The 24109-nt window shown below is 62.2% G+C and overlaps 4 protein-coding genes and 1 non-coding gene across 7 annotated transcripts; 3 read left to right on the forward strand and 2 right to left on the reverse strand.

Moving 5' to 3' along the window:
• Nucleotides 1-219: 219 nt before the first annotated feature.
• Nucleotides 220-3591, forward strand: LOC121345589 (myb-related transcription factor, partner of profilin-like). 2 transcript variants are annotated; one of them, XM_041422662.1, is made up of 2 exons: nucleotides 220-893; nucleotides 2928-3591. In XM_041422662.1, exons 1-2 carry the CDS (start codon nucleotides 419-421, stop codon nucleotides 3458-3460), a joined length of 1008 nt encoding a protein of 335 aa, XP_041278596.1. In that variant the 5' UTR covers nucleotides 220-418; the 3' UTR covers nucleotides 3461-3591. The 2 variants fall into 2 exon arrangements, with proteins under 2 accessions (XP_041278596.1, XP_041278599.1); XM_041422665.1 differs by having other exon boundaries at nucleotides 220-887.
• A 563-nt stretch (nucleotides 3592-4154) lies between these two features.
• On the reverse strand, nucleotides 4155-8391 carry SHISA4 (shisa family member 4). Its single transcript, XM_041422671.1, has 5 exons — nucleotides 8066-8391; nucleotides 6833-7004; nucleotides 5867-6000; nucleotides 4630-4812; nucleotides 4155-4545 (listed from the first exon to the last, which is right to left on the reverse strand). Exons 1-5 carry the CDS (start codon nucleotides 8136-8138, stop codon nucleotides 4499-4501), a joined length of 609 nt encoding a protein of 202 aa, XP_041278605.1. The 5' UTR covers nucleotides 8139-8391; the 3' UTR covers nucleotides 4155-4498.
• Nucleotides 8392-9364: 973 nt separating this feature from the next.
• On the reverse strand, nucleotides 9365-15756 carry INAVA (innate immunity activator). Its single transcript, XM_041422654.1, has 7 exons — nucleotides 15711-15756; nucleotides 14873-14997; nucleotides 14675-14794; nucleotides 13942-14146; nucleotides 12058-12460; nucleotides 10625-11192; nucleotides 9365-9457 (listed from the first exon to the last, which is right to left on the reverse strand). Exons 1-7 carry the CDS (start codon nucleotides 15754-15756, stop codon nucleotides 9365-9367), a joined length of 1560 nt encoding a protein of 519 aa, XP_041278588.1.
• Nucleotides 15757-19286: 3530 nt separating this feature from the next.
• Nucleotides 19287-21183, forward strand: TMEM167B (transmembrane protein 167B). Of its 2 annotated transcripts, none has more exons than XM_041422678.1 (3): nucleotides 19287-19450; nucleotides 19995-20126; nucleotides 20496-21183. In XM_041422678.1, exons 1-3 carry the CDS (start codon nucleotides 19420-19422, stop codon nucleotides 20576-20578), a joined length of 246 nt encoding a protein of 81 aa, XP_041278612.1. In that variant the 5' UTR covers nucleotides 19287-19419; the 3' UTR covers nucleotides 20579-21183. The 2 variants fall into 2 exon arrangements, with proteins under 2 accessions (XP_041278612.1, XP_041278613.1); XM_041422679.1 differs by having other exon boundaries at nucleotides 19288-19429.
• A 446-nt stretch (nucleotides 21184-21629) lies between these two features.
• Nucleotides 21630-21931, forward strand: LOC121345679. Its single transcript, XR_005953986.1, has one exon.
• The last annotated feature ends 2178 nt before the right edge of the window (nucleotides 21932-24109 follow it).

The following is a 24109-nucleotide window of genomic DNA, read 5'->3' on the forward strand; positions in this document are numbered from 1 at the left end:
AGAGCACCAGGGGCATCACCCGAACACCGACGGTGTCACCTAAAACCACGGGTGGCCGGGGCGGACCGGGGCACTACAGCTCCCGGGGCGGAGGGAGGGGGACCCGGCAGGGGGCGCCGTTAACGAAGCGGAGGCGCTGCTGTGCGCGGCGGGGCCGGCAGGGGGCGCCGTTAACGCACCGGGGCCGCCGTTAACGAACCGGGGGCGGAGCGGCGCGCGCCGGGGCCGGCAGGGGGCACGGTGCAGCCCCGGCCCCGTCCGGTCCGTCCCGGATCCGGTAGCGGCAGCGCCCGACGGGGGCTGTTGGGGGTGTCCGGCTCCGCTCCCCCCGCTCGGTACCGGGGAACCGGCGCAGGGCACACGGCGGCGGCGATGGACGGCGGGGCGGCGGCATGAGGCGGCGGAGGCGGCGGGGAGCATGGCGGCGGCGGGCGGCGGCGGGGCGCGGCGGGGGCTGCTGAAGCGGAAACCGAACTTCACGCTGCAGGAGCTGGAGGTGCTGATGAGCGAAGTGCTTCGGTACGAGCCGCTGCTGTTCGGCGCCGCCGCCGGTACCGTGAACGCGTACGAGAAGCAGAAGATCTGGTGGCGGATCACGCACAAGGTGAACGCCGCCGGCCGCCACCAGCGCGACATCGGCGAGGTGAAGAACCGCTGGCGGGGGCTACGCCGCCGCGCCGGGGACAAGATCAGCCGGCACCGGCTGGAGCGGCAGGGTCCGGCCGGGAGGGCCGCCGCCAGGAACGGGAACACCGGGAATAACGGGAGCAACGGGAACGGCGCGGCCGAGCCTGGCCCGGGGCCCGCCCCCGCCCCCGTCTGGGGTCCTCGCGGCGCCGCCGGATCCGACCCTCCGATGCGCAGCGCCGAGAGCTCGGCACAGCACGGTGAATGTGCGGGCAGCGGCAGGGGGACGGGGCGGGGACACGGGAGTGCTGGGGCTGGCACGGAAGAGTGGAGAGACGTACATGGAGGACCGGGACTCGGACGTGCGGAACCGGGACTAGGACAGGGGATGCTGGGACCAGGTTTCAGGGGGAGCGGCACACAGACCCTGGCACTGGGACCGGTACAGGTGTATGGTGGGACAGGGACATGAAGAACCAGGACACAGACATGGGAGACCGGGGCAGGGACTTGCTGGGTGACTGGGATGGGCATGGGGGATGAAATAGGGGCCGCGGATGAGGTGGAATGGGACATCGAGAAATGAGTTTAGGAAGTAGGGACAAGTAACAGGTACATGGGGACGCTGGGACCAGGACATACGCATGGAGGAATTTCTCCCCAGTACCCCATCTAACCCTGTCTCAAGAGAGACAAGGACCAGGAGCAGCACATGCGGGACCAGGACATGGACATGGGAAACCAGGACACAGACACAGGGCCACTGGGACTGGGAGAGGTTGGGAGGAACAGGGACACAAGGGGACCAGGAAGTGAGGGGATCAGGATACAGGAGACCACAGTAGTGGCATGGAGATACTGTGACCAAGATGTGGGGGTCCAGGACACAGACTGGGACTTGGATGCAAGAGAACTGAGACTGAAGCAGGTCACTGGGACCAGGACAGGTGCATGCAGGGACACAGGAGACCAGGACCAGGGTGTGCAGGACCAGGAAAGGGACACAGCCAGACCAGAACACAGGGGCAGGTGCATAGAGATGGGGATGGGGACTCAGGGGACCTGGATCAGTACCTGGAGAACCAGGATACAGGGCATCAGTACAGGGACATGAGGAACTGGGACAGGGACACAGAGACACTTGGACCAGTACAGGGACATGGAGTAACCAGGACACAGGGGACCAAGACAGAAACATGGTTCTGGGACAGGGACACAGAAGACCAGAACCAAGAGCAGGGGATGAGGAGCAAGAAACTGGGAGCAGGACAGGTGTGTAGAGAGACCAGGACAGGAACACAGGAGATTAAGGCCAGGACAGGGACACTGGGACCATGCCATGGGGGACAGGGACATGGATACAGGGCACAATGGCAGGGACATGGAGGACTGGGACAGGGACATGAGGGATATGACAGCATCCTAAGACATCACTGGGCCTGGGGAGATACATGGAAGGACTGGGACACAGATCCAGGCAAACAGGGCAGGCATGTGAGGACTGGGACCAAGACGTGGGAAAAACCAGGACCAAGACACTGGGACCACTACAGGTGCATGGAGGGACTGGGGCAGGAACAGTGGGGCAGGGACACAGAGGGAACATAGAGTCAGGGCAAAGGGGTATGAACATGGAATATTGGGACAGGTGACAGGGATGTGGGAAGACCAGGACAGGGACATTGGAGACAGGGAGAATAACAGGGATACCTATTCCAGGACAGAAGGGTACCAGGATCAGGACAAGGATATGGGTGACTGGGATTAGGACAGGGACAAAAGGCACAGGGTACTGGGACCTGGACAGGGATAAGAAGGGGTTGGGAAGCAGGCAAAGATGTGGTGGGACTGGGTCAGTGACATGGGGCAGGACCAAGACAGAGACAAGGAACATGCCAGTACTGGGACCAGAACAGGGACATGGGGGTTAGTGGGGTGAGAACTGGGACATGCTGGTACCAGGACCAAACAGGGACATAGAGGCACCACATTCAGCACAGGGATGTGTGTGCACTAGGACAGGGATGTGGGGGTACCAGAACCATACAGGCACATGGGGACACCACATTCAGGATAGGGGTATGGGAGTACTGGGAACAGGAGAGGGACAGGGGATGGGGTTGAACCAGCATGAGGGACACAGGACTATGGAGATAGGTATAGATGGAACCAGGACTGGGTGCAGGAGAGGGGATGTGGGAGCACAGGGATGGAGACAACAGGGTGTTTCACTTGGTCCGTGGGGCACTGGGGACACGAGAGATCCCTGCAGCTGTCCTGTGCTCCCCTCCGTCCCACAGGTGTCAAGGAGGAGCCGGTGAAGGAGGAGCCTGTGGAGGTGAAGACTGAGCCCTTCCACGGCCCTGCTGCCGACGGCATTCCCGGCCGCGGCTCAGACTGTCGGCTGCCCCGCACCGGCATCTGCCCGCCCAACGAGCTGTGCGAGGGCTGGAGCCGGAGCCCCCCGCGCTCCGCACCCTCCGAACTCTCCCTCGGCGACCTAGGCGGGCAGCAGGAGCCGCTGGGCTCCGACTTCCCGAGCCTGCTATTGGAGCAGGAGGCCGAGCAGCTCAGTCACTGCGGCGCGGGAGAGGGGGGGCCCCCCGGGGCGGCGGGGCTGGACGGGACCCCCGAGTGCCCCCAGCTCAGCCTCGTGCAGTCCAATGAGCGGCTGGTGCAGGAGATGCGGGCGTTCCGCCGGGAATACGCCGAGAGCCGTCGGGAGACCACGGCGGTGCTGCGCGGCATCGCCCAGGCGCTGGGCGTGCTCAGTCGGAGCCTGGCCGAAATCCGTGACCTCTACCTCCGGGAGCGGGGGGTCCCCAAATCCTGAGCCTCCCACGCAGCTGGCTGTGTACACACACCCCTACCCCTCCCCCCAGAACCAACGTCGCTGCTTTTATTATTATTTTTATTATTATTTCTTTTCCTGTCCATCCCACCTCAATAAAACTCGGAGCTGCACCCCCACGGCTCCCCGCACTCCAGGTACCTCAGACGGTTTTTGGGGATGATGCAGGGGGCTGGGAGATGGGATAGGGGTTTGTTCTTCCAGGCAGCTCTGCCTGGCTTTTCTCCTGGACTGATGGACTCTGGTCCCAAATTTAGCCAGCAGTGCTGGCAGGCATGAATCCCACCAGGAACAATTATTGGGGTGACACACCACCCACCCTCCCCTGCTTATTCCTGTCCAGGGGAGGGGGCATGGATAGAGGAATTGTTCATGTGCCCACAGTCCCAATCCTGGGAGAGAATTTACTGTTTTCTCACCCAAAAGATTCCAGGGGTGGTTTCATGCCCCTGTTTTGAGTGAGGGGGGCTGGGTGGGCAGCAGCACTCCAGGCTGGCTCATCCAAGCGGCTGATTTAGTGGGAATTACCCGTCCCAACACAATTTTGGGATGGAGAAGTCTCGGGAGCAGAAGGGACAGAGGAATTTCATGTTCCCCCATATTACAGTTCATGGGAAGGGGTTGGGGGCATTGCCCTTTCTTTTTCCCCATTAGAGCCACCGAGATGACACCAGGCTGTGGGCACAAGACGTGGTTTAATGCCAACCCCAGAGGGAAGAGCCGGCGTTGAATCCGGGGTAGGTGTGCAGGGAGACAGCAGTGCACGGCCCTCGGAGGACCCCCCCGGGAACCCCTCCGCGGGTGCTTGGGGCCACTGGCACCCAGAGCTGGGGGAGTAGGCGCCCACAAAGGGCCCAGTGTGCGGCACAAGGGGCCACCCTGTTCTGCTGGCACCAGATCACACTAGGATGGCTGGGAAGAGCCCTGCCCAGCGCCAGCTAAGGCAGCCCCCCAGCGCCAGGGGGGGTCCCCAGCCTGGCCCCGCTGGCCGGCGGCGGGTGTGGGGGCCCCCGCGGGGACTTACGCTCCAGGGTAGCTGGGCTGTGCCGGGACGTAGGGTGGTGGTGCTGTGGGGGGAGCAGATGGGGTGTCACCAGGCCACCAGGCCCCCCGAGGAATAGGGAGGGTCCCCATTCCCCCCCGGTGCTCACCTGTGGGGTTGTAGACAGGGGGGCCGGAGGGGTACATGGGGTACTGGGCGGCAGGGCCGGGTGGGGGGTACATGGCCATGGGGGTGAAGCCAGGCTGGGGAGGTGTAGGGCCAGCTTTGGGGTCCATGGGGAAGGGAGCTGGGGGAGCTGCGGAGTGGTAGCTGGACAGGGGAATTTCCGGGCCTGCAGGAGAGATTGGGGAGGTCTGCGGCACGCCAACACAGGGACAGGGATGGTGCCTAAGGGTGGCGGTGGCCCTCAGGTTTGTTGCCACTGGGGTGTTATCCACACCCCCACCGCAGTGCCCAATTTTCCCCCCCCATCCCTTCAGGTCCCACCAACCAGACCTCCCTGCACTCCACACTGGCCTCAGGGCCTCTCCTTCTCCCCCATCCCTCTACCCTTCCCCTCCTCCTACACCTTCATCCCTGCAGTCCACTCCCCCACGCTCCCAATCCCCCCCTTCATTCCAACAGCTCCCTTTCTCTTTGCCCCCCCCACCACCATGAGAGGGACTCTTTTGCTCCCTCTCATCTCTCATCCGTTCAGCTTCCACCTTTTACCCCAACACCCCTGCACATCTCTAGCCCCACCCCCAGACCCCTTCACCTTGTACCTACTGGATCCTGCAAACCCCCATCCCGGCAACTTCCCCCTTTCCATCCCCAGGCCTCCCTGCATTCCTTGAGGCCCTCTTAAAATCCCACCACCGTGTACCTCTGGAATCCTCCTGTAGCTCCCCCATCCCTGCTGCCCAACCCCCACACTCCGATCCCCCCCTACATTCCTCCAGGCCCCCCCTCCTTGCCTCTTCCCAAACCCCTCCACTCTCTACCTACAGGACCCTCCTGCACCTCCCACCCCTATAGTCCACACACACACCCCCCAATTCCCACAGGCCGACTGTCCAGGCTCCCCAATCCCCCCCCCCCACTGGGGTACTTTGAGCACCGTCATGCACCAAGCCTCCTCCTGCACCCCCCCATCCATGCATCCCCCATTCCTGCATCCTCCCATTCCCCCAGGTCCTCTTAACCCTGCACCTCCTTACCTGCAGGACCCTCTTGATCCTCTCCTCCTGCACACCCTGCATCCCCCATCCCTACAGCCCCCCACCAGACACCCCTTCCCCCTGAAATCCTCTGGGCCCCCTCAACCCCACTCCACCTTCTTTTCCTACAGGACCCTCCTCCACCTCGTCCTCCTGCACCCCCATCCCTGCCCCCCAGCCCCGCACCTTGCAGGGGGGTGCGGGAGTGCTGCCGGCGCTGGTACAAGTAGCAGCAGGAGCACATGAAGCAGCAGACGATGGTGGTGACGATGGCGATGAAAAGCACCACGGCTGAGGCGATGCCCGCGATGGTCTTGGGGCTGTGGGACCCCCGTGCGTGGGGAGCAGGGTCTGGGGGGCACCCGGGGCACACACCCCCAGCCAGCACCCACTGGTACTGCCCACTGCCCTGTGCCCAGCACCCAGTGACACTGCCCAGTGACATTGTCCAGCACTGCTATCAGCACCCAGTAGCATTGCCCACCCATTAGCAGTGCCCAGTGCCAATGCACTGTACCAGTGCTCACTGCCCAGTGACCAGCACCCAGTAGCAGTAGCCAGTGCCCAGCACCCAGTGTAAGTTTCCAGTACCAGCATCCAGAACCCAGTGCCAACACCCAGTACCAGTGACCAATCCACAGCATCCATCCCCCAGTGTGCAGTGCCCAGTACCAGTGTCCAGCACCCAGAACCCAACACCAGCACCCAGTACCAATGCCAAGGGCCTGGCACCCCGTACCAGTACAAAGAGCACAGTACCTAGTAGGAGTGCCCAGCACCTACTGCAAAGCACCAACGCCCAGTACCACTGCCCAGAGACCAACAACCCAGTACCAGTATCCAGCACCCAGTACCAGTGCCCAGTACCCAGCACTCAATGCCCAGCACCCAGTGTTAGCGCCCAGCACCCAGAGCCAACAGCCTGGCAACCCAGTAGCACTGCCCAGTGCCCAGCAGCACTCCCCAGTGCTCAGAACCAGTGCACAGCACCTGCATTCAACATCCAGTACCAGTGCCCAGTACCCAATGCCAGTGTCCAGCACCAGTGCCCAGTGCAGAGCACACAATGACCAACACCCAGTACAACTGCCTATCACCAGCACCCAGTCCCAGCACCCAGCCCGCCCAGGAGAGCCCCCAGCCCTGTGGCACCTGAAGGCAAGGCAGTGGCGCTGCTGGCGCTCGGTGAGCAGGCGCAGAGGGTCTCGGCAGCAGTACCGCTGATGGCATGTGCCGCAGCAGAAGGTGAAGAACTCACAGTCGAAGCCAGGGTGCCATGACCCGTTTCTGTCCACGTACCACAGGCAGTCTTCGCCCCCGGCCACTGTGGACAGCCACCCACCACTGGGGCCTTGGAGCACCTGGCCACCACCACCCTCAGGGGCATCAGCAGCACCCCATGCCCTTCCTCCCCCACATGAACACAGCCTGTGTCCTATTCCCCTTGTACCCTGGTCCATCCTGCCCCATGCACCCCCAAAGTGTGCCCCTATACACCCCCAAATACCCTGCTCCTTCCTGTCCCCCGTCTCTCATACCCAGCCCGACATCCCCTATACCCTGCTCTGTCCTGCCCCATGGACCCAGACTGTGCCCCTATGTACCCCCAAACCCCTGCTCTGCTCCATCCAGCCCCATATCCCTTAAAAGCCAGCTCCAATCTGCCCCTGTGTACCCCCATATCCTGCTCCATCCCACTCCACTTCTTCCAAACCCTGCCCCTATGTACCCCCATACCCTGTTCCATCCAGCCCTACACCCTTGCAGATGCCCCTCCATCCCACCCAGCCCTCCGACCCCTCCAGATTCCTCCAGATGTCCCCAGCTTCCCCTCCTTCCCTGTGTTCCAGCGGCACTTCCCACTCTATTTCTGTCCGAAGCCACCTGTCTTCCCAGAAATAGCCGCCGGTCGAGGCCCGGGGATGGCTGGAGGCGTTGGGGCAGTGGGCGGGCAGCCACAAAAATGGGCTTTGCGGGAATCTCACATGGCATTATTCACACACCCCAAAATGGGATGACGGCAGTTCAGGGACAAGTGGGGAAACTGAGGCACGGGGTTCGTACATGGGAAGCCCCCAAATTCCTCGGGGCTGGGCATCCCGGCTCGGTTAGCCACCGGCTCCCTGCCTGCTGTTCCCGGGGTCACCCCGAAAGCGGCAAATGGGAGGCGGGTTTGGGGGGAGTTGACACAGTGCCCGGGGGGACACTTTGTTGCAAGCAACCCCCGGTCAAAGGGGCTGTGTGTGGCACCACTCACAGTCACGGCTGGTGGCACTAAGTCCCTCCCACCCAGCGGGATCCCTGTGTCACAGATGGTGGCACGGTGTCCAGTCGCAGGGTGGCACCGGTTCCACCGGCCCTCCCCGGTCCCCGTATATCTCTTACCCATCGAGGCGGCCACGGCCACCAGCAGGGTCCCAGCCAGGGGCCAGCCGCTCCCGGGGCCGCCGGGCCCCATCCCGGGGCCGGACCCGGTGTCCCCGCTCAGAGCTGCCCGGGACAAGGGCGGCGGCTGCGCGGCGGCACCGGGACCGGGTCCGCTCCCGTGGCCGGTCCTGGTGCCGCCCGGTGCCGGTGCCGCGGGGCCGCTCCCTCTGTCGGTGTCTCCCGGTGCCGTCCGGTGCCGGTGCGGGGCCGGCGCAGGCCCGCAGTGACGCCGCAGCCCGGCGGCGCTCGGTTGCTGCCTGGTGACCCCCCCTCTCCCGTCCCCCCGGCGCCGCCTCCCGCCGCAGCCACCGGCCCCCGCCCGCCCCCACCGGGAGGAGCGGCGCCGCCGGCACTGGCAGGGCCGGGCGGGGATGCGGGGACCGGAGTGTCTTCCCTGGCACTGGCTCCACACCACTGCATCCCCCGGCAACTCTTATTTCTCCTCTTCTTGCACCCCATCCCTTCGCTCGTCCTTGCACCACTCCCGGCACCCCATCCCCTACATCAAATCCCTTCCCTACCCCCTGCTCCCCGTCATTTCCCCTCCCACCTCATGCCACCCCTGCAATCCTTATTTGCCTGCCCTGCACCCCATCCCTTCCCTGCACCCCATCACTTTGGTTCACAGCACCCTTTCTCCAACCCCATCCTTTCCCAGAACACCTTATTTCCCTCCCCCTGTACCCTATCCCTTCACCCATCCTTGCACCCCTCCCCTGCACCCTTCTTGCCCACCCTCCTGCACCCCAACCCCGCACCCTTCACCTTCATTCCATCCTTCCCTTCTACTCCTTGTCCCTTTCCTAGCCTGGGTCACTGGGTGCCAGGGTTGCACAGCTGGATCTGGGGCACCCTCTTGCCACTGGGATCACCCCATTACTACCCCGAGCACAGCCAGACCCCAAATCCACAGAGTCCCATCCCGGCAACACCAACGGGACTCATGCATGGGGGACCTCAGAGGGGACATGGAGGTGACACATCCTGAGAGTGACATATCCCAAAAACCACTTTTATTACAGACCAGAACCTCAATTCAGGGTCGTGGTGACACCAAGGTCACCACAAGCACTGGGGTCACAGTGTCCCTATCAGCACCGCAGTGCCAGTGAGGGAACACAGGGTGAGGGCCAGCCCCTGCCACCCCACTGTGGCTCCCTCCTGTGTCCCCATGCCGGGGTGGGGAGGCACGAGACGTCCCTGCCGCCCCTGGGCCAGCCAGGATGTGCCCCCACCCCGGGGTAAGGACATGAGCACTCACACTTGGGTGACAATCTCGCCGTTCTCGGGCACATAGACCTGCACGGGCACGCCGGCTGCTGAGCGTCGCAGCACCTGCACTGGGGGACCCTGGGGGAACAAAGAGCAAGTGGGTGTTGGCATCCTACCTTGTTTGAGGGGCACCACTGGGGGCACATCCCGGCGCCAGGGTTGGGCTGGAGGAGCTGTGGGGCATGGCCACAGGTCCTCACTTGCCACCAGCTGTGCCACGGGTGCATTTGTCCCAGCGAGACTCCCAGGAGGAAAGGGGGAGCTGGCCACTGAAATGTCTGCAGGGATCCTTCCCTGCTCAAGGGCACCCCGGCTCTACCTCAGGGATCCACGAGTCCTGCTTGTGGGAACCTGGGTGTGACAGGAGGGACCCACACGGACCCTGACCTAGGGACCCCCCTGAAGTACTGGTCCTTCCCATGGGACTCTCATGGGACGCCAGTCTTGCCCCAGTAACCCCCTTAAGGTTCTGGTCTTTTCTGTGGGACCCCAGTTCTGCAACAGGAACACCCGTAGGGTCCTTGTCTTGCCCTTGGGATCTTCAAGAGAAAGTAGGCACCTACATGGAACCCCAGTCCTGCACCAGAGACACCCTTAAGGTCCTGGCCCTATCCCAGGAACTTACATGGGACCCCAGTCCTGCTCCAGGGAGTCCTATGCAGAACTCCAAACCTGCCCACGGGACCCCCAACACGTTCTCATCCTGCCCTGAAGGACCTTAAAGACCTTACTTCTGTTCCCAAGAACATAAGACCCTGGTCCTCCTCAGGAACCCAGTCCTGCCCCAGGGACCCCTGTGGGACCCAAATTCTTGTTTTGTGATTCCCTCTGGACCCTAATCTTCCTATAGGGACCCACTCAGGACACTGGTCCTGCCCCAGGAACTACCAGGGACCCTCCAGACCCAACCTATAGGACCGTGGACCTGCTCAGAGGACCCTCAGAGGGTCCTGATCCTGCCTCAAAGGATCTTAAAGGACCTTGATCCTCTCCTCAGGACCTTCCTGAGACCATGTTCCTGCCCCAGGGTCTCTTCTGGAGTCCCAGTCCTGTCCCAACAACCCTCACAGGACCCCATGGACTCCCTCAGGACTTCACTCCTGCTCTAGAAATCCTCATGGGACCCCACCAGAGCTGCACATCCCTACACTACCTCAGGATAACAACTCATGTCACCTGCAGGACAGCACCCAGGGGGTCCCCCTTCTCCCACATGACCACTCCCAGCCAGACCCTGTGTCATACCTGAACCAGTGACAGGATTCCATGAGCAATGGGCATGTCCCTGGTGGTCCCACCATGGGGTCTCTGGAAAGCCCCTTGCCGGTCAAGGGAGTGGGGCCGGGCACCCCTCAGCCGGGCGCGTTGGTGCCACGACTTGAGCTCCTCAGTGACGGCGGCCTTGGAGAGCCCCCGGGCCCCAGCGGGCGCGTAGTCTTTGAGTGAGGGTGTGCGCACAATGCGGCTACGTGAGGGCACCAGGCGCTGGTACCGCAGTGGGGCCAGATCCTGCTCGTACAGGAAAGTCAGGGGGCCAGCAGGTGGCAGGAGCTGGAGGGCACCCCGTGGGTAGTAACCAGGCTCGGCAAGGGGCAGCGGAACTGCAAAGGACATGTCAGGGCTGCTGCTGCCTGGGGAGGTGGCGTGGGAGATGCTGGAGAGGTCGGAGATGCTGTCATCAGAGCCAGAGCGGCATGCAGGGCCGGAGGTCAGGATGCAGGAGGTGGGCACAGTGACTGTGTAGTAGGTGGGGCGCCGGCGGGGTGCGGCGCTGCGGCCCCGTGGCTCAGCTGGCTGCCAGCATGGGTCCACCCTGCAGGCAAGACACTGTGGCTGCAGGAGGACCCTTCTCCTCACGCTAAAGCCAGGGCAAGCCCTGGGAAAGGAGCACCCATGGGTGCGGGGTGTAGCCACCCCGTGGGGAGACATCTAGCCTCCTCCCATGGGATTAGCTCCAGCTTCCCTGTGGAGCAGTCTCCAGCCTCCTCCCAAGGGATCAGTTCATCCTCCCCATGGGGCTGACCTCCATAATCTCCATACAGTTACTTCCATCCTCTCCATGGGATCACCTCCAACCTCCTCCCAACGGATTTATGTCCATCCTCCCCACAGGGTTTTCTCCCACATCCCCATAGGATTATCTTCATCCTGTCTCTGGGATTATCTCAATCCTCCCCATAATATTCTCTCCATGCTCCCAATGACTGAGCTCCATCATCTCCATGGGGCTAGTTCCATCCCCTCCCCATGGGATTATGTCCATTCTCCCCATAAGATTTTCTCCATCCTCCCCATAGAGTTAGGTTCAGACTTCCCTTGGTGTTCTCTCCATTATCTTCTCCATGGGATTATTTCCATCCTCTTCCCTATGGGTTTAGCTCCATTATCTCCATGAGGTTCTCTTCATCCTCTCCCACAGGATTACTCCCATCCTCCTTCCCACAGGGTTAGATCCATTTTACTGCCAGTGGGACTATCTCCATCCTTCCTATGGGATTATTTCCAACATCCTCCCCATGAACTGAACTCCATCATCTTCACAGGGTCATTCCTGTCCTCCTTCCCACGGACTGAGCTCCATCCTCCATATGGGATTATCTCCATCCCCCGCTCCATGGGGTTATCTCCATCGTCCCTTGCAGAGGCCCTTGTCTATCCTCCCCATGCTCAGGCCATACCTCAGAGATTGGGTCTGTCCCTGCCGTCCTGATGGCTCTGGGGTGCTGGGAGCACTGGAACCCGCCTGTCGGCACAGCACCAGGGTCCGGATGGGGACGAACCGGTAGGAAGGGTCCCCTGTCCTGGACACTGGGGAGTCTGCAGAGTCAGGGCTGCTGGAGTCCAAGGAGTTGGCAGGGGCAGCCATCAGGGACCCAAGACAACATTGGGAGCTCTGGGTTTGCCCATCCTCAAGGTCGATGCTGGGATTTTTGGCCCTCTCATAGGGTCTGTCCAGGCTGGTCTCCTGACAGGGAATGGGGGGAGGCATCAGAAGCCCTGATTCCTCCTCCTCCTCCTTGGTGGGGTCCTTGGGAGATGGGGACCTCTGTGGGGTGGCAGATCCTGGTGGCTGTGTGTCTTCTGTAGGAGAGATGGAGGGTTGGGATGGAGGGGACACAAAGAGAGAGTTGGGATGGAGGGAACACGTGGTTGGTTGGTATGGAGGGGAGATATGGGGGGTTGGGATGGAAGGGACACACAAGGGAACGGCATGGAGGGGACACATGGCAGTGGAACGGGTTGGAGGAGACACAGGGAGAGTAGAGATAGAGGGGACACAGGAAGGCTTGGAATGAAGGGAACATACCAGGGGTATCCCGTGGTCCCCACAGCCCCCTCACCCTCCTCCGGCAGGCTGGTGTTAAATATGGAGCTCTCATTGGAGGCACTGAGCTCTAAGGGGCAGGGCCCTGTGAGAACAGAGCTGGGGCCGCCTGCGGGTGCCGAAGCGCTCCCACGGCCCCGCCACCACCCAGTGCGTCCCCGCAGGCCTCCACTCCCCTCTCCCACGCCACCTGTCCCAACACGCTCTGGGACGGCAGCGGTACCGGCCAGGCCGGCTCTGCTGAGCCGTGTGCAGTTCCCAGCCTGCCTGGGATGGGCAGGCTGGGGGCACCAACAGGGAAGGAGACGCCGCCACCATGGCTCTGGTCCTTGGAGGGGAGAGGGACGGAGAGAATGGGGACCCCCTTGGATGGCCACCACTGCGATGGGGACACAGCAGCTGGGCCACATCCTGCCCCCCGCTGGGTGCAGGTGCTGAGGACGAGTGATTGGGGATAGTTATGGGGTGCAAGCGGCAAGGGTGAAGTATTAGGGTACTTTCAGAGGGGTGCAATCAATAGAGGTGAAGTACTGGGGTGGATTCAGTGGGGTACTGCTGGGGATGGTTTATTGGGGCACATGCACTGTGGATGGACTTTTGGGGTGCATTCAGGAGGTACATATGCCAGTAATGGTTTATTCAGGGTGCATGCACTGGGGACTACATTTTGGGGTGCACTCACAAGGGTACAACCACCACAGATGAAGTACTGAGGTACCTTCAAAAGGGTGCACTGACTGTGAGCGTGTATCAAGGTGCATGTACAAGGGATGGTCTTCCAGGGGGCATCCATTCAGCAGGGATGGGAAATTGGGGTGCATTCACCAGGCGGTATTGGGGGGTGCATTCATTGGGAGTGTAGAACCAGGTTGTATTCACAGGGGATGGAAAGCTGGAGTGCATCCAAGGATCCAATGCATCCATGCATTCCTATTTTTGTATTCACCATGAATGGGAATTTGGGGTGCATCGAGGGAGGTGCATTCACCAGGCATGGGAACTGGGGCGCACACATTGTGGATGGCATATTGGGAAGGGACACACAGGGGAACGGCAGAGGGGCACGCATCCAGAGGGGTGCATGCACTTGGGATGGAGGACTGGGCAGCATCCAGTGGGGTGAATTCACAGGGAATGGGTAATTCAGATGCATTCCCTAGGAGCACCCAACCAAGCAGCACCCCATTCTGCCTCCCTGCTCTCCAGCATCTCCCCACCATGGGGCTCGGGGGCTCACCCTTGGCAGTACTGGTGTCCCGCTGCCCTGCCAGGAGCCGCCGCTGGCTCAGGATCTGTTCCAGATCCCGCAGCTTCTGCTCCTCCCGGAGTGCTGCCGTCTGCCGCCTCTTGCGCACCTGCCGGCCAATGTTCTCCTCGTGGCAGAGCCGGCGGGAGGCCTCGGCAATCTGCAGCTGCAGTGCCCGCTCCCGTTCCAGAGGGTCCTGCAGGGGGCAGGGGACATGCTCAGAGACACACCTCAACACCCCTGAGCCCTCCATCATGCTTAACACCCCAACACCACCCATAGCACTTGGGATCCCAATCCCTCCTAGCCTCTCATCTGAGACCCCAACACCCAGCATCCCTCTTGGAACCCCACATCACTCATCATGCTCAGGACCCCACCACTACCCATAACATATGGAACCCATCTCCCGTAATTCTGGCACCCCGATACACCTGGGACACCCCCACACCCATCACTTTGGCACCCCAACCCCACACATTATGTTTAGGACCCCATGATAACCCCATGAGCACCCTGACATCACCCATCATGCACCCTGCCCCTCTCACCTACAGCACCTGGCACCCAACCACCACCCATGGGATGGGGATGGCAACATTTCCAGGTGACTCTCAGGCAGTTTCCACAGCAGAGGGGATGGGATGGGATAGGATGGGATGGGATGGGATGGGATGGGATGGGATGGGTCCCCACCACCTTTGCACCCCAGGGACTGCCTCACCACCCCATGCAGAATGGCGATCTCATCCAGCTTGAAGGCAGCCCCGATCCTGCGACGGACCTTGGGGGGCTTCTCGCCAGCTTTCAGGGGGTACTCGCAGGGCAGGGTCCCCGTCAGCTCCTGAGGATGGCACAGGGACACTGAGCAGAGCCATGGCAGTATATGAAGGTGGGCAGGGGGTCCTCATGCCCTGCTCACCGCCTCACGCAGGCACAGCCGTCGCAGCTCCTGGATGCAGCCATCAAGCTGGGCCTCCAGTGCCTGCTGCTGCCGCTGCCCCACCTGCACCCGCTCCTTCGGTGGGGACACCGGGCTGTCAGGGCCTGGAACAGACACATGGATGTCTAGAGGGATGGCACCCAGGTACCACCCTCCACCACCCCACAGCCTCCCTGACTTAGTTTCCCTCCACCACAGGGGGAGAAAAAAGCAGCCATGACCCTCCCAGCAGCACCCATGGGTACTCCAGCTACTCCAAAGCAGCTGTGCCTCCCTTCCCCCACAGCAGCATCCGTGGGTGTACTGACTCCCATGGAACACTTGTTTCCCCCACCCAGCAGCACCCATTGGTGTTCCAACCCCCCAGGGTATCCAGGAACCCCTCCCCCAGCAGCACCCATGGGTCCTCCAAATCCCCCAGCGTATGCATGAAGTTCCCCCAGCAGCACCATGAGTGCTTCAGCCCCCACCCCCCCCGGGACACGTGTGATGTCCCTGCTGGGGGGTGGGAGCGGGGGCACAGGAGGAAAGTTTCAGTCTGACTCAGCCATCCCAAGCCAAACCCGTCTGAGTCAAATCCTGTCCACAGCACCCCCCCCCACTACACTTGGGGTGCCTCCCGAAACGCAGGGGAAGCCTCCATTCCTCCACCCCTTCATTTCCCCAAAGGTTTTTCCAGGCAGCTTGTGTCCCTAGTGTGTCCCCATGCACCAAAGTGCTCCGTTCTCTGACTGGGAAGGAGAGACACGTCTATCAGAGCACTCATGCGCGACAGGGGCACCCCAAAACCTCCCTCACCCCCAAACCCCCTTCTCACCCGAGAGCAGCATGATTCCGCTGTCCATGTCACTTGCTTCCCCCATGCCGCGCCGAGAGCCTGCGGGCAACAGCGGGGACACAGCTCGTCCCCACGTCCCCAACCGGGCTGTTCTCATGGGTGCCTCCCACCCTGCACCCCTAAAATCCCTCATTGTCACCCCGGGCGTGCCGCGATGGCGATGGAGGGGAGGCGAGGCTATGTTTGCTTTGCCTTCTTGTAGGTCCTACCATAAATAAAGGGTGCGGACTGCGCGAAGCGGGGGGAGGGTGACACCCTCGAAGGGGTCAAAGGTGGTCGGGGTGCGGTGGGGGGGAGGGCCGAGGGCCCTCGCTCCCGCCCCAGCCGGTTTCGCTGGGCACCTCTCCCAGTTTTCCTTTCTTTTCCATCTGAGCTGGCGGCAGATCCTGGGGTGGGGCGACCGCCGGCCTCGGAAAAGGAGGTCCCCAGCACCCCAAGACTCCCAAACTCTTGGAGAGGGAGTGAAAGGGGGGCAGTGGGACGGGGGGGAGGGGGTTCACACCGCTTTTCCAGCGCCGTCGCCTGGCCATGCCTCAGTTTCCCCAGACCTCTCCACGTCGCACTGGGCGGCCAGAGGCAGGACGGAGGCCCCGGGGGTCCCGGCGGGGTGGGAAAATCCCTTACCTGAGCCCGCCGCCGCTGCCGGCTCTGCTGCGCCGGGGCACGGACGGGTCCGGGCTTGAGCGGAGGGAGGAGCAGGGTGAGCAACATCTGCCCCAGTCCCCGCCCCGCTGGACGGCCCTCCAGCGGCTGCACCGCACGGCGCTGCGTGGCATGGAATGGCCTGGTACAGTGTAGATGTGTCACAGCATGGCCTGGCACATCACAGCACGGCGTGCTGCAGTTCGGTGTGGTGTGGCACCGCAGCCCAACACAGCCTAGCACGGGGCTGGCTGAAGGCTCCATCCCTAGTGCCATGTAGGCATAGGCCAAGCACAAGAACAACTGTCCCCGTCCTGGCCCTGGCCATGCACAGCAGGACAGTGCCAGGATGGTGCCACCAATGTCCCAGGATGGTGCCAAGGCTCTCCCAGGCCGTACGACGATGATGCTGCAGCAACTGTGGCCCCTCTGAGCTGGATTGGAGTGAGTTGGGCATGTCCTGCATTGCTACACCTGGCAGGGTGGGGAAGTATCCTCATGGGACGGGGCTAGACAGGATGGGGTGAGAAGGCAGGGAATAGGCAGGGAGCAGGCAGGGAGATGCAGGGGGTAGGCAAGATGCAGTCAGGAGAAAACACCAGGAGAAGACAGAGAAGAAAGGAGAAGGAGTCTGAAGGAGTAAGGAGGGCTCTGTGCCACCAGGGGATGGCTGAAGGCCTTGGATGGACACCAACTGCAGTAGGGCTAGTGGCACCACAGGTAAAATGAGCCAGTGGCCACCATGATCACCCTCCATCCCCACGATGCACCATTAGCCCAAGGCAATGCCACCCCTTCCCCATCTCTGTCCCATTTCCATCAAGAAAAACAGATAAAAGACTTTATTTCGTTGTTTTCTGGTTCATGGAGTCAGAGCAGGTACAGGTCTGAGGGAGAGTGTTGCCTGCATCCCCCATATCACGCGTGGCACTGCCCTGGTGTTACCACCTCCTTCCATCCTGGTTGTCATCGACATGGGGACACCAAGGCTCCAGTACTCACCCCCACCCACAAGCTCACTCAGAATGGCAGTGCCAGGTGCTGTTCCCAGTGCCAGGATGTGCCAGGGACAGGGGCAGCCCAGTGTGTGCCAGGGGGCTCAGGGAGCTCTGCTGGGCTGTCTTTGGCTTACATGTGCCAGGCATCTGCCTCTGCCAGCTTCATCTTCTGCAGGCTGTCCCGTACCTGCAGGAACTTGGGATGAGGGTCCAGCTCTGACCCAGCCACCTCTCGCTCATGCTGCAGGAGGGGCAGCCATGAGGCCTGGTTGGGATTCCCTCAGCCCTCCCCATGACCCGATTGTCTCCTGACACAGGTGTTCCCTCAGCTGTCACCATGACCTGGTCACTGATGGCCATCCCTTGACCCGTGTCCACCCTGTCCAGCTTCCTTCGGCCACTCCTCAAGTTCCCTGAACATTACTCAGCTGAACTGCTCCAACAGCCCGATCAGCACTTGGCTGTCCCTAGGGAAGGAAGTGGATACATAGCTGGATGGATGGATGGATGGATGGATGGATGGATGGATGGATGGATACATGGATACATGGATATATGGAGGTTGGATGGGGGGATGGCTTCATGGGTACATGGATGGATGATGGATGGATTCATGCACATATGTATGGATACATGGGTGGATGAATGGATGGAAGACGGCGAGGTGAAGGCAGGAGAACTGGCCTGGACACAGGGGTGGAGGCTGGGACAGACAGACAAGGACAAAGGGACATCACAGGCCTCATCAAGTCTGTGGTGGCGCTTCCTCAGCTGCTGCTCCAGGTCAGATCGGGGTCCCTGCAGCTCCTCCCACAGCTACCTCAGCCACCAGCTCTCCAGCATCTTCTGGAGCTTGGCCCTGTGCCAGGGTAGGATCCCCCTGTAATGATGGACAGGCTTCAACCAGCCACCACACCCGGACACCCAGCTGGAGACAGGCCCATTCCCATGCCCACCTGCTGTGGCTGAAGAGTAGCTCCTAGTGCAGGTCCTGGTGGCTACGAGACTCCTATATCAGGTTTGGCAAATTCTTAGACTGAATAATGCTCCTGTGGCTATCAGGGGCCAGGTCCAGGGAGAGAACATCACTCCTGTCACCATCTTGAGATGTAGGGGATCAGCAGGGAATGGGAGAACCAGGGGATGAGTCACCAGAAGCATGGAGTCACCAGGGTCATCGGGGATGGGGTCACCACAATGGATGGCCCAACCTGGGACAGAGTCACCAGGGAATGGGGAGGAGCCACATGCCAGTCCAGGGCGAGATCCTGGACACCAGCCCCTGTGTCCCGCAGCCTCTGTGGTCTTGTGGTGACACAGCCTGGAGTCCTCACATGCTGCTCCCAGCACCCTCAGGGTCCCTGTTTGCAAGTGTCCCTGTCCCAGGCCACCCTGTGGTCTCAGGCCACCCCATATCTTCCCATCACTTCTTAGGGTTCTCATAATCCCTGGAGTATCCACCGCCCATCAGGTGCCCATCACCTCTCAGGGGCTTGCTGGGGGCTGGGATGAGCACTGGGGGCTGGAGGGTTATGGGGAGATTGCAAGTTGCTGGGAAATCCGGGGGTCACTGGGGTGTGGTTGCATTGGGGGGTTACTGGGAGGACTGGGATTACTGGGAGTACTGGTGGGTTACTGGGAGGACTGGAATGGGGACTGGGTGCACTGCGGGATACTGGGGATACTGCGGGGTCACTGGGGGACTGAGACGGGGACTGGTCACACACGACTGAGCGCACAGACAGCTCCCGCAATGACCGGCAGGTATCCGCGCTCGGGTTTACTGGCGCTGCTGGGCGGGCACTGGGCCGGACTGGGCCGGACGGTGCTGCTGGGCGGGGACTGGGCCGGACTGGGCCGGACTGGAGCTGCTGGGCGGGGACTGGGCCATACTAGTGCTGCGCACGCACCTCCCCTGATAGGCGCTCCATTGAGGTCGCCTGCTCCTCAGGATCCGCGTCGGGCGGCTCGGCGCTCGGCTGGCCGCGCCTGTCGCCCGCTTCCGCTGTCGCGTTGGCGCCGCGGGGCCCGGGGGGTCCGGGGGCGCCATGACCAACGGTGGGAACGAGGGGTCAAGGGGTACTGAGGAGGGGCTGGGGAGAACCGGGGGCCCGCATAACCAGTGCTGGGAACGGGGAAACGAGGGGTTGTGGGCGGACGGGAGGGTCCTGGGGCGACCATGACTGGTGGTGGGAACTGGGGAATGGAGGGGCCGGGGAGTCCGGGCGGGTCGGGGGCCTCAAGGACCACGGGGAGAGGGGGGTACGGGCGGTTTGGGGGGTTCCGAAGGCGGGGGGCCTGATGGGGCACCATAGGGAGAGCACTCAGGTACCGGCAGGCGGCGGGGGAGGTGGGGTTGATGTGGGGGAGGTACTGAGGAGCTTTTGGGAGGTGGCTGGGAGACTGTGTCCCTTTGGGAGCGGGGTACTGGCAGTTCTGAGTGCCGTCGGTGGGGATACTGGGTGGTCTGTGTCCCTTTTCGGGGGGATCCCGGCAAGTCTGCATCCCCTCACAGGGGCAGAGATGGGAGGTTGTTCACACGGAGTGTGGGAGTCTCCTTGGAGGGGGGTTGGGCAGGGTCCCGGAGTGCCCCCTGACCCCTCCCCGACCGACCTCCCCGCAGTTTACTCCCTGGACGGGCTCCTGGTGTTCGGGCTGCTGCTGGTTTGCACTTGTGCGTACCTGCGGAAGGTGCCCCGACTGCGCACCTGGCTCCTGTCCGAGCGCAGGGGGGTCTGGGGAGTCTGCCACAAGGGTGAGGGGCGCTTGGGACACTGGGGTACAGCGCGAGGGTGCTGGGAACACTGGGATGGGGGCACTTGGAACACTGGGGTACCGGATGGGGATGCTGGGAACACTGGGATGGGGACACTTGGAACACTGGGGTACAGGATGGGGATGCTGGGAACACTGGGGTTGGGTCTAGGACAGAAGCATTGAGTCCAGGATGGGGACACGGAGATGTGGGATGGAGGTTTTGGGGTCTGGGATAGGAATACAGAGATTGGGAATGGGAACAGTGGAGTTTGGGATGGGAACATGGCGTCTGGGATGGGCTCACAGGGATTCAGGATGGATCTGGGATGGGCACATGGGGCCTCACCCTGTCCTGTCCCACCCGCAGCTGCTGTGATTGGGACCCGCCTGCACGTGGCTGTGTCCATGTCCTGTCTTCTCATGGCCTTCTACGTCCTTGTGGGAAAGTGACCACATGGGGACCTGCTGGTAACCTGAGAGAGACCTGAGACTGTCTAGAGATCCTGTGACTGATTCCAAAGACCCCAGTATGGACCAGAGACCCTGGTACTGACCCCAGTGTCCCAGTGCCAACCAGAGACCCCATTGCTGACCCTGGAGACCCTGGTATTGATCCTGGAGACCCTGGTACTGACCCTGAACCACCCCCGCTCTTGGCAGCAACCCAGATCCTGCGTGTGGCAAGCCAGGGACCACCATGGCCCATCACCCTCCTTGAGCCCACCAAGGGCAGCTGTGAGGGTAACGGGGCACCTTTAGACTGTCGGAAAAGGATTTCCTGTGAATTCTGTAGAGAAGTGGGTGAAGGGACCCCCAAGACTGGGGGACCAGCTCTGCTCTGTAAGCCCCCTCTTTTGTGCTGAGCAGGGTGCTAGTGAGATCATGGCAGGCTCTGGGGGCCAGACAGGGTCCCCCCTGATCCGTGGGATCTTCCTGTCCCCCTGCAGCATGGGGGGCCCTCAGGGGCGTCTCCTTCTGCAGTGGGGGCTTGCTGACCCCCCCGGGTTGTAAATACTGGACCATCACCTGCAAATAAAGTGGGGGTTCCTCTGTGACAGTGCTGGCTTGGGGGTCCTGTGGGGCTGGGGGGGCTCCTGTGGGGCTGGTGCCCTTCTTGGGGGTCCTGTGGTGTGGGCTGAGGGTCCATTGGGTGTGTGTGAGGAGGTCCTTGGCGGCTGCCTCCCATGGGGTGGAGGGCTCCCGTAGTTATGGGGTCCTGGGGTGGGGAGGATTTGTAAAGGCAGGAGGGGGGCTGTGGGGTGGGGAATTGCTGACTGGAGCCTCCCGGCCTGGTTCGCCCGGCTCTGTGGGGCCGGGAGCGGTGCAGCCCCTCAGCGAGGGGCACGGAGGGCCGCGCCCCCCCGCGCTGAGGGTACCCGGCCGCGCCTGCGCGCTCGCCGCTGTGCCCCCGCGAGACGCGGTGCTCGATGGTCCTCCGGCCGGCGGGGGGCGCGCCAGAGCGCCGCGCCACCTTCCCGTCGTGCTCCGCGCGGCTACGCTATATAAAGGGCCGGAACGGAACTTGCCGTGGCTGTGTGAGCGTGCGCGTGTGTTTGTGCGCGCGCGTGTGAGCCAGGGGTGTCCGTGTGTGTGAGAGAGTGTGAGTGTGAGTGTGAGTGTGTGAGGCGTCAGCCACCCTCTCCTCCCTACACGTTGATCTTATTCGATCGGCCGGGCCCCGCCGGGCCGAGGTGAGAAGAAAGCACCGCGAAGCCCTCGGGCGCTGTGCGGCTGGGCCGGGGGGGATGAGTCGATCAGATAGGCGAGGCCACGGCCGCTGAGCGCCCTGCGATTCTGACCCGCGCCCACGTCTGCAGCCCAGGGGCCGACAGTGACGGAAGACGAAACGGCCCAGCTTCATCCCGGCCATCTAGCGCCGGGCCACGTGTGGAGGCTCGCTTTGCAGGGATCTGCGCTGGCCTTGCGGGGCCGTGCACGCTCCGTGCCATGCTGGGAGTGGTTCACCGGGCCCTGCGGCTGTGTTGGTACCGTGCCACGTGTGTGAGATGGACGCGGACTTTGCTAGCCCCGCGGGGCCCGGGGACTCTCATTAGACCTACGAGCTTCGTGCAACACGGCCTCTGTGTTTTATTGGGGATTCGCGGTGATGGTGATGGCCGTGGTGGTGACAAGAGGATGGCCACAAGGGGGCAACCATGGTGAGCACTGGGGGATGGCCATGGTGCTGACAGAGCTGTGATGGTAACCAGGGGCCAGCCACTGTGGAAAAGTACAGTTGTGCTGGTAAGGAGAGGATGGCTACAGTGATAACAGGAGGACAGCTGTGGTGATAGCAAGAGGATGGCCGTGGTTGTGACAAGGGACAGTAAGGGTGGACGACCGAGGGGTACCTACAGTGGTGACTAGAGGATGGGCATGAGAGGACAGCCACAAAGGTGAAAAGGGGATGGCTGTGGTGGTGACAAGGCCATGGTGGTGATGAGGGGACAGCAGTGATTCTGGCATTACTGAGAGAAGCAACTGGGGTGGCTGCTGGTGGTGGCCCTGCTGTGGGGACACTGAGAGGAGGTCACCAGTTTAATGGTGCCTGGCAGGCTTCATCTGCCAAGGTGACACTGTGGGTGCTGTGGAGCATGGCCACCCCCATGCCACTGTCTCTAGCTGTGGCACAAGTAGGCATGGGGTTGTCCTCATGCTGCCATAGGGACAGGCATGATCCCTTCCTGTGGCCATGTCCCCCATGCCCATGGTACTTGCTGGCATCCCTGTGCCACCACAGATGGACATGTGTCACTAGTGTCCCCCAACACACAGGGTACCCTGTGCCACCAGAGTTGGGACCTCTGTAGCACCTTAGCAGCTGTGTTCCTATGTGTCTCCTATGTCCCTCATGTTCAGATATCCCCTGGATCCTCTGTCCCTCTGTGTCCCCCACTCTCCCATATCCCCTGTATTCCCCTTGTCCTGTGTCCCTGTATCAGCTCTGTACCCAGTGTCCTTGATGTTCCTGTGTACCCCGTTTTCCTGTATCCCCTGTACCCCTATGTCTCTCGTGTCCTCCCTGTCCAGAATATGCAGCCACATGTGTCCCCTGTCCTGTCCCCAGTGCAGTGGGGCTGGCCCGCTCCATGAGGACATGGCCTGGGGGGCACACGAGTGGCACACAGTCTCTGATGGGGTGGAGGCGGTTCTGGGGTGCGGGGGGCTCATGACCCACCCCCGTCGTGTCCCGGTCCTCCCCCAGCACCGGGGCGGTGGGAGGAGGGGCTGTGCCCGGGGGCGGGGATGCGGGGGCGATGCCCCGAGACGGTCCCGGTGCTGTTCCTGGAATAACATTCCCAAATGCATTCCCAGGGATAAGTTCCCGATGCCGTTCCCGGGAACACGTTCCGGGGATTGCATTCCCAGTCCCGTTTCCGGGGATACACTCCCAAGAATGATGGCACTCCCGGTGGCGTTCTCATGGATAACGCTCCCAGTGCCGGTGCCCGGCGCCAATCTCAGGATACCATTCCCGGGTATAACCTTGGGCGTGCTGTTCCTGGGAGTTCCATTCCCGTGTCTCTATTTCCGATACCGATGCGCGGTGCCATTCCCATGAATAACATTCTCGATACCGATTCCCGGTGCCGTTCTCGTGGAGGCGGCGCCAGCTGCCGTTCCAGGGGATTCTATTCGTGATCGACTGCCCGTTCCCGTTCCCTGGGGCGATACCCCGTGCCATTCCCACCGTTCCCGGTGCCCGTTCTCGGAGGCGATGCCCGGTGCCGTTCCCGGGGGCGGGGGCAGGTAGCGGCAGGTGCGCGGAGGCCGGGCCGTTGGCGGGGGCGGGGCAGCGGCGCCGGTGCTCGCACCGGCCGAGCTGCCGCCGTTGCCACCGCCGTTGCCGCCGCCATGGCCGGTACCGGAGCCCGGTGGATGCCGCTGGCGCTGTGTCTGGCTGTCACCGTGTCACCGGGACGCACCGGAGAGCAGCTACATGTCTGCAAGGAGGTACCGGCACCGGGAATGGCGGGGGGG

The sequence above is a fragment of the Onychostruthus taczanowskii genome, unplaced genomic scaffold (assembly GCF_017590055.1).
Source record: "Onychostruthus taczanowskii isolate IOZ18803 unplaced genomic scaffold, ASM1759005v1 scaffold74, whole genome shotgun sequence".
NCBI lineage: Eukaryota > Metazoa > Chordata > Aves > Passeriformes > Passeridae > Onychostruthus > Onychostruthus taczanowskii.